Here is an 8078-nt window from a genome sequence, read left to right as displayed (position 1 = left end):
TTTATGTTTTATACTTGAAGTAACGTAACCTCAAAATACACGCATTAAAGAGGCGCGCGAAGTATTCAAATCATGAGAATGGCCAGCCCAGCATCGAAATCTGAAAATATTAAAATCATAAACTCTTCATTTTATTTCAAAGCAGATAGAGATATAAATAGAACCGCCGAAGTGTTCCGACCGGCAATCGTGCACCTTCGAGTTTTCAAATTCAGAAGAGGAGAAATGGGTTGCGCGCGCAACCCAGGCATTTATATCGTCTCCTACCATATTCACACAGACATAGACGTGTCATAGTATTGGACCACGTCTCCTTTCAGATCTGGGATCACTGGGCGTAGTGCATCAGAAATTCTTACCACAAGGTCGTACGGTCAATAAGGAGTATTACCGTCAAGTTATGCGCCGTTTGCGACAGTAGATACGCAAAAAACGTCCGGAACTTTGGAAAAACAATTCGTGGCTTTTGCATCACGATAATGCACCTGCTCATTCATCGTTGCTTGTGAAAGATTTTCTGACCAAAAACAGCACCACAGTCATGCCTCAGCCACCATATTCACCGGATTTGGCCCCCAGTGACTTTTTTCTTTTTCCAAAACTGAAGAGACTCATGAAAGGACATCGATTTTCAACGATTGAGGAGATAAAAACTACATCGCTGAACGAACTCAAGGCTATACCACAAAATGATTATCAAAAGTGCTTCGATGATTGGAAAAAGCGTTAACACAAGTGTATTATATCTGAGGGGGATTACTTTAAAGGGGTCAACATAAATATTGAGGAATAAATGAATATTTTTTAACAAAACCATAAAGTCACCTAATTTTTTGAATACACCTCGTAATATGTCGTTTTCTCTTAGGATTTTAATTTTTTCACACACCTATCCACACATGTGTAATACATATTGTTAATAACAACCATGTGTAAAGTTATAATTTTTTATTGACATTCCATTGAAATAAATCCATATTTGATAAATATAGATTGTTAAGCGTGTTTAAATGTTGCATGCAATATATGAAATTTTGAAAATCGAGCGATATGTAGCACTTTTTAAATAATCTTTTTCCAATAATCCTTTTACACTTCAATGTCTTTATATTTTTTAAGTGTCAGTTAGCCACCAAAGAATTGTTGGTCTTCATTTTGTAAACTGAAACGATCTGGAATGGTTTTATTTAATATTAATTATTGAGTTTTCCATAAGACCAATGCTTTTCTAGAGCAGGACGATTGACGCGCCGTTCGGCGGATTAGTTGTGAAGTGGACCTTGTAAGCGACAACTACTTTTCTCAGTTGTCGGATTCGGTGGATATGGCTGCGCGTAAGGCTTGACTTTTGTTGGTTATGTTGCACATCGACTATGTATGTAATTATTATCTATAGTCTCCTTTTTCCTAACCTTACAGTAATTTATGCACTTTAATTCGGATTGTGTGCAAAAATGCTTAAAAAATCTATTCAATTACTTTAAATTAGTTATTTCTTCATATTTCGAGTTTTACCGCATTTACCCATTTACAATACATGACCGGTAAATGACGGTCAGAACGTTGTCAGTTTTTAATTTAAAGGAGATTTTGAATTAAATATGTAATTATATTATTGCAAAGCTCATTTCTAAAATAAACAAACTATAATCTATTAAACTCTGTAAACAAATGTACTGTACTCATGACGCACAGTTGGAGAAAATTCACTTTTTTCATTCAGAAATGTTCAGAACCTTTAAGTTTTTGCGATTTTTAATTTAATTTTTTTTTTTAAATAAAGATCATTAAATTCTATAGATCTTGACTCTCCGAACTTTTTTCTCCTCTATTTATTTTTTAATCATTTTTCCTCTCAAAGTGTGAAAAAACTACAATTTTGTACATAACAATTTTGTACGCTTTAATAACTGATCAGGAAAACTTTATGTTATCTTAAATGAATGTTTAAGGACTCATAGGATACAAATAATTTGTTTATTATTCCATTTATTTGTTATAAACCAATTTTATGAACAAATTGACAGATAGTCTTATTATCGGGGAAACATTTTTTTGCTAAAAGTGCTACACAATGTTGTAGGAATGACATTTAATAACAAAAATACTTTAAAAGTTTATAAGAACCACTGTGATAAACAAGTTTTGTGACAAAATATTAGAATTTCAGATTTTTGAAATTATAATTTCCTTTAATGGCCAGAACGACTTCAGGTATTCCTTAAAATAAGAAATATTTAATAATATTTGATAAAATAAAACAATTAAAATTTTTTAAAATAAATTAGAAAAACACATAAAAATTTTTTGCCCTTTCGCATAAAAAATTTTTTTTCGCATTGGAAATGTTTTAAGCGATTGGACAAATGACTGCTAGTCACAAAAATATTAGATAAAGTTAACAATAACCACTCGTATTAACAATTTTTGCGACAAAATATTGAAACCTAAGGTTTAATCCAAGTTAAATTTTAATTGGTGGCCAAGTCGGTGGTTAATTGTCAAAAAATTTCGTATTGAGTGAATCTTAGCATGCAGTGTTTCAATCTAATATGAATGAAAACCCGATTTTTTCCAAGTGAAACTGAGAACATAAGGAAATTGTTAATGTAAATTGTTTATAAAAATGTAAGTTGTTATATTCTACTAAATATTATCGAAGATACATTTTTTAGGAATATCCGTAGCCATTGTAGCGATTAAAGAAAATAAAAATTTTGATAAAATCATACATTTGAATATTTTTTCACGAGAGTTATATATAACAATGGTTATTGTTAACTTCAGTTCAGTTTATATAACCAAGAATATGACAGAATTTAGGAGAATTTAAAATAATTTAAGGGAATTGAAGAATTTATGATTTTTAACAATATTTTTTATTGTTCAGGTTATATCAACGGTTGAATATAAATTATTTTCTAGCTCAGACATTCAGAAATTTAAAATATGCAAAGCAGTAGCTCATTAATTATTTAACACTGTTAGACTGAAACTCTGTAATAAATACCACGAAGTAGAATAAGAAGACTCCACTCTTGGAAAACTTAGACGCGTGACATTTTCAAAATTCTCTAATTTTTCGACTAATTTTTCATTTCAAATCATTAATATTCAAATACCAGCACTTTAATCTTATGATATTTTTACCATAGAATATTTTACAAGCGGAATAAAACAGTGTTTCATATAGAACAAAAAAAAGAATTTTAAAACCAAAAAGACGAATTTCAAACAAATAAAGATTTTTCACTCAAAAAATAAATGAAAATTTATCTAAATTATTGAACCTTCTATCCAGAAGACAAATTTTCTTTACAAAAATTCGATTTTCACACAAAAAATATGACCAAAAAGAAGAATTTTTAAACAAAATAATGACTTTTTAACAAAATTGTTGAATTCTCTAGCAAATTGTTGTATTTTTATCAAAAAATATGAAATTTATCTTAAAGCGGAATTCTTTTGTGCAAAAAAGTTGAGTTTTTATTTAAAAAAAAATTCCAGTTGACACGGTAACAACAAAAATTGAATTTTTGTAAAAAAAAAGATTCTACGAAAAAAATTGAATTTTCAAACAAAAAGGTGAATTTTTTTTTACCAAAAAGGATGAATTTTTAACAAAATGGTTCAATTCTCTACCAAAAAGACGCATTTTATCCAAAAAAGATCAATCTTGTACTAAAAGAGATGAATGTGTAATAAAAAACAACTTTTTTATAAGTGGAACTTTCATTCAGAAAATATTTCAGTTCATTTTTCAACACCAAAATATAAATTTTAAACAAAAAGTAAATTTTCTACGAAATAGTTAAGTTTTTAAAAAAATAGTGTAATCCCTACCGAGAGAAATCTCTGAGTTTTCTTTAGCGAAATAGCCTGGCCCATTTGAGTGTATAAACAAAGTCGATTTGAAACAAAATAGTCTCGGAGATAGTTTGAGAGATTTGGGTCCTTTTCAAGATCCTTGTAGTGGTCCTTTCAAGAGTGGTGCGACGGTAATATAATGTTTCTTTTGTATTCGTCACGTATCGGGCGGGCTGAGTTATTTACAGTAGTTGGTCGTGGCTAATCCGCTCTCCCTTTTTAAATTTTTCTTCAAATTATTAATACTTTTTTTTAATTGATGAATTTTCTCATTATACTTATTTATAATTATAACTTATATACTGATATACAATTTTCTAGTTGAATTCAAAAATGTTGTCTTTTTTGGCGTATCTCATTCCATTTACGAGAAACGTTCTATTAATTCCAATTTTAAGCATTAAAAAAAAGTTAGATATCTGAAGTCATCGAAACCCGTAGATTCTAAATCATTATGTTTTAGACTGTTAAATATGAAATTAAAAAAATTTACTTTTAAATTTTAATCCGAAAGCTTGACAAAGGAACCTTGAGTGTCAGCTACTCTATTGAGATAGCCTCTCTGCTGGTTATTTATGATCGTATTCTTATTTCAATTTCGGAAAGGGTATTTTAAAGCCTTTAGACCATTTAAACGAGCTTTCTGGACCTTAAAAAATATCTACCTGAGTGCATGCGGAGAATTTCTCTGAGCTTCTTTGACCTAAAGAATTTTTAGTATATACTCGAAGATTATTTTCGGTGGGGATAGCTTAATTTCTAACCAAATAGTTGCATTTTTATCAAAAGAAGATTTAATTTCTGCTAAAACAGGTAAACTTTAAAATAAAAAAAGGAAAACTTTTTTAAAAAGAGTTGAATTTTCATCCGAAAATTTAACGACAAAATGTCAATTTTCTATAAATTAAAATAAATTTTGAGATTCTCATAAATTCTCAGATAATTTATTTCTCGGTTATATTCTTGGTAATATTCTCAGTCTCGTTAACGTTCTCAAAGTAATATAACCGTCTCAGAACTCTAACCATACCCCGCCAGCCGAATTCCGTAATTAATACAAGATGGAGGGGTTGTCGGCTCTAAGCGTCTGATTAGTTGACTTTCTTTTACTTGCGCGTAGCTTGTCGATATCGAGAAGTCAGGAGTTCTTGATTACCGCATATTGCCTCTCTCGTTCTGACACATAAGATAGAAAGAGATATTTATAGTCGATAATTTTTCAAAACAATCGAATATTTCTGTCAACTTAATGCGATAGAAAGAGAGACTCGATAATCAAATTACAGGGCAACGGAATCATTTCTGGTCTAGTGTCTGCTCTGTCGGAAGCGTACCCCATATCTACACAATATCTACAGGAGTACTACCCATTCACGCGGATATGAGAATATAAAACTTTTAATACCAAACAGTAATACTTTTTTTACTTAGATATTTTGCTATGAATTCACGTATTTCGCAAGTATTCCGTCCGGGACAGTTAATTTGTGAGTTGCTTTTCTTATTTTTGCAATTATTTAGTACGTCTATTGCTATTGTGAACTTCGATATCTACTTCATTTATAATTAGGCTATTCCACAATCACTACCTGATTATAGAACAATGACTCCCTGATTAGAAAACAATGACTCGTCTGCTATCTTGAATACTGCCCTATTGATAGAAATCTCAAAATATTCACTAAAGAATCTCAGGCTCGGAGAAGCATCAGACAATATTCTTCGCATGCACTCGAGTAGATATTTTTAAAGTTGCAGGTAGCTCGCTTAAATGGTTGAAAGCTTTTACATCACATCTTCTGCCTATCGAGGTGCTGCCCTCATCGTACTACGAAGTCGAATTCTTGTTTTCTCATTCTTCGTAAAATATGACGGTAAAGCAGTAGAAAAATATGTTGAGGTTAGAAAAGTTTGACATGTATGTATCGCTGAATTTTTTCAGATCTGAAGCTTGATCCAGGTTTTCGGTACAGTCTTTTTTTTTAATTATAAAAAAAATATTTTTAATTTTAAAAAAAGTATTGTAGAAAGACATTTCAAGATAAACAAGTGCTGAAAGCATTTTTCTTTGACAATTTTTTTTTAAATTGAAATAAACAATTATTTATACCAAACCCTACCGAAAAGAATCTTTGAGCATATACTAAAAATTCTTTAGGTCAAAGAATCTCAAAGAAATTCTCCGCACTTTAAATATGAAACAAAAGTTTATTTGATAACAATATTTTATTATCGTAGTTTTAATAAATAATTAATATTGATTAAGAGACAATTTTATTTGGGGAGTCTTATTATTTGGGAATTTTCAAATTCGTTAATATTATAAACTGTTCAGGAATTTTATTTTTCGGGATATTTCAGCCGTCCCCATAGAATTACAGAAAATTTGCTCTAATTATAATTTCGGCGCTCGATCTTGTTGATTTTTTCCTACAGTATTATTAAAAAGAAATGTGTATGGAAATTTTTGAAATCACAAAATTAAAGATAATCTCAATTAAAAATTTAAAAATTCGCTGTATATCCAATTTTTATTCTTGGGTCTTGGCAATTTTTTTCTAATCCATTTCAGTGACTGGTAAACAGGGGTGATTTTCCCTTAGAAAATAAGTGACTAAAATTTGAAAAAATTGGGTAGGCTTTTTTGACATCTAGGTATGTAAAAAAGGTAAACTGCAGAAAATTTAAAAACTAATTTAAGCACTATTTATACTCTTTTAAGATACCAGTACAATTTACATAACACTAATTGTAAAATTTGCAAATTTTTAGGCCTTCAGTTTAGGATCTTGAATTTTAACGTTAACATTGCTTCATTTTCAGAATAGAGCCTTATTGTTTGAATTTTCAGAATTTTTCGAAATTAAGTTTGAATTTAAAATTTAAAAATGCGAAAATAGACCATTTTCCATGTTCATTTGTAATCCAGCGAGTCACTTTCTTTCGCTTCTTCTGGTTTTTCACGACTGTAATTTATAACTCTAAAATGGAATAATTGTAGCTCAAACATGAAAAAGTATAGACTAATTTCATATTTAAAGAGATTCTATCACATATATTGAACTATTAAAACCTCTGCCCTTTTTTAAGGTTTTTAAAACTCTTTCAAAAACTTTTTTAAAACAATTTTGGTTGTGATTTCTTAATAAAAGAATAAGTGCTATTTAGTCTTCAGAATAGCAATTTCTAAAATATTTAAAGCCTTAATAATTTAGACATTTTAAATTTGTAGTCTTCAGAATATATTGAATAATTTCAAATTTAAAGCTATTTAAATATTTCATCTGAATTTTTGAATGGAAAGTGTTCGATAATTTTAGATTGAATCCTCTCAAATTCTTTAGTTACAAATTAAAATCATACAACTTCAAGTTTTATTTATTTTTTGATAATTCCCCCCCCCCCCACAAATTATTTTTTTTCGTAAGAAAATAAGGCCTGATTTTTGTAAAAATTAACAAATATATATTAAAGGTTCACTCAAGGTCATTTTTGTACAAAAAGCTTGTTCCTGAATAACTTAACTCTTATTTTTAAAAAATCTCTTCGAAACACTTTTATTGCAAATATTTAATTGAAGAAAAATGTTTGTTATAAAAATAAAAATAGTACAATTTTTACATACAATTCTTAAAATAAAAAAATCTGTGTGTCAAACCACAATCCAATCCGACTATTCTTTCAAAAGTTATCCGATATACAGACAACCACAATAACGACGACGTAGACGCCAGATAGACAGATACCGATGTAAAAACTTTTTTTCTGACTCAAGGAGCCTCAAAACGTCGAAATTTAATGAAATTAGCGAAAATCATTTTTCGCATAAAACTTTTCTCATTATGGATGAGAATGTGATAAAATAATCATGGGGCCTTGAAAAAGTAGATTTATTTTTTCTTTTGACTTTTTTCCATATCAAGCTTCTTTTGCTTCAAATGTCCATTTTCGTTTGGTTTTTTGGATTTTGAAAATCCTTTAACTTTGGTAAATTTGATTTTATCAAAAAAAGTTGTCAGGATAAATTGTTCATATTTTTTTGTACCATAAATAGCTGTCGATAAAATCTTCAAATTTTGAAAAAAGTGGTCTGAAAAATTTTGAAAAAGCTTCAACTTTTTGGATTTTTATCAAAAATGGCTGTTTAACGAACTCGATCTTTCTTTTTGGTCCCTCGAACAGTGTGTTAAAGCCCAATCCAATCGGACCAG

At 29.4% G+C, this 8078-nt stretch overlaps 1 protein-coding gene across 1 annotated transcript in view; it reads left to right on the top strand.

Annotated features, from left to right (window-relative positions):
- Positions 1-5184: 5184 nt before the first annotated feature.
- Positions 5185-8078, top strand: part of LOC117170589 (delta(3,5)-Delta(2,4)-dienoyl-CoA isomerase, mitochondrial) — a 93175-nt gene continuing 90281 nt past the window's right edge. Inside the window, exon 1 of the mRNA XM_033357445.1 lies at positions 5185-5354. Coding sequence (XP_033213336.1) covers positions 5309-5354 — 46 coding nt within the window. The 5' untranslated portion in view covers positions 5185-5308. The remainder of the gene's footprint in view (positions 5355-8078) is intronic.

Source organism: Belonocnema kinseyi, chromosome 4 (genome assembly GCF_010883055.1).
Source record: "Belonocnema kinseyi isolate 2016_QV_RU_SX_M_011 chromosome 4, B_treatae_v1, whole genome shotgun sequence".
In the NCBI taxonomy this organism is placed as follows: Eukaryota; Metazoa; Arthropoda; class Insecta; order Hymenoptera; family Cynipidae; genus Belonocnema; species Belonocnema kinseyi.
Note: the sequence above shows the minus strand (reverse complement) of the source record. Positions and strands in the feature narration are given on the sequence as shown.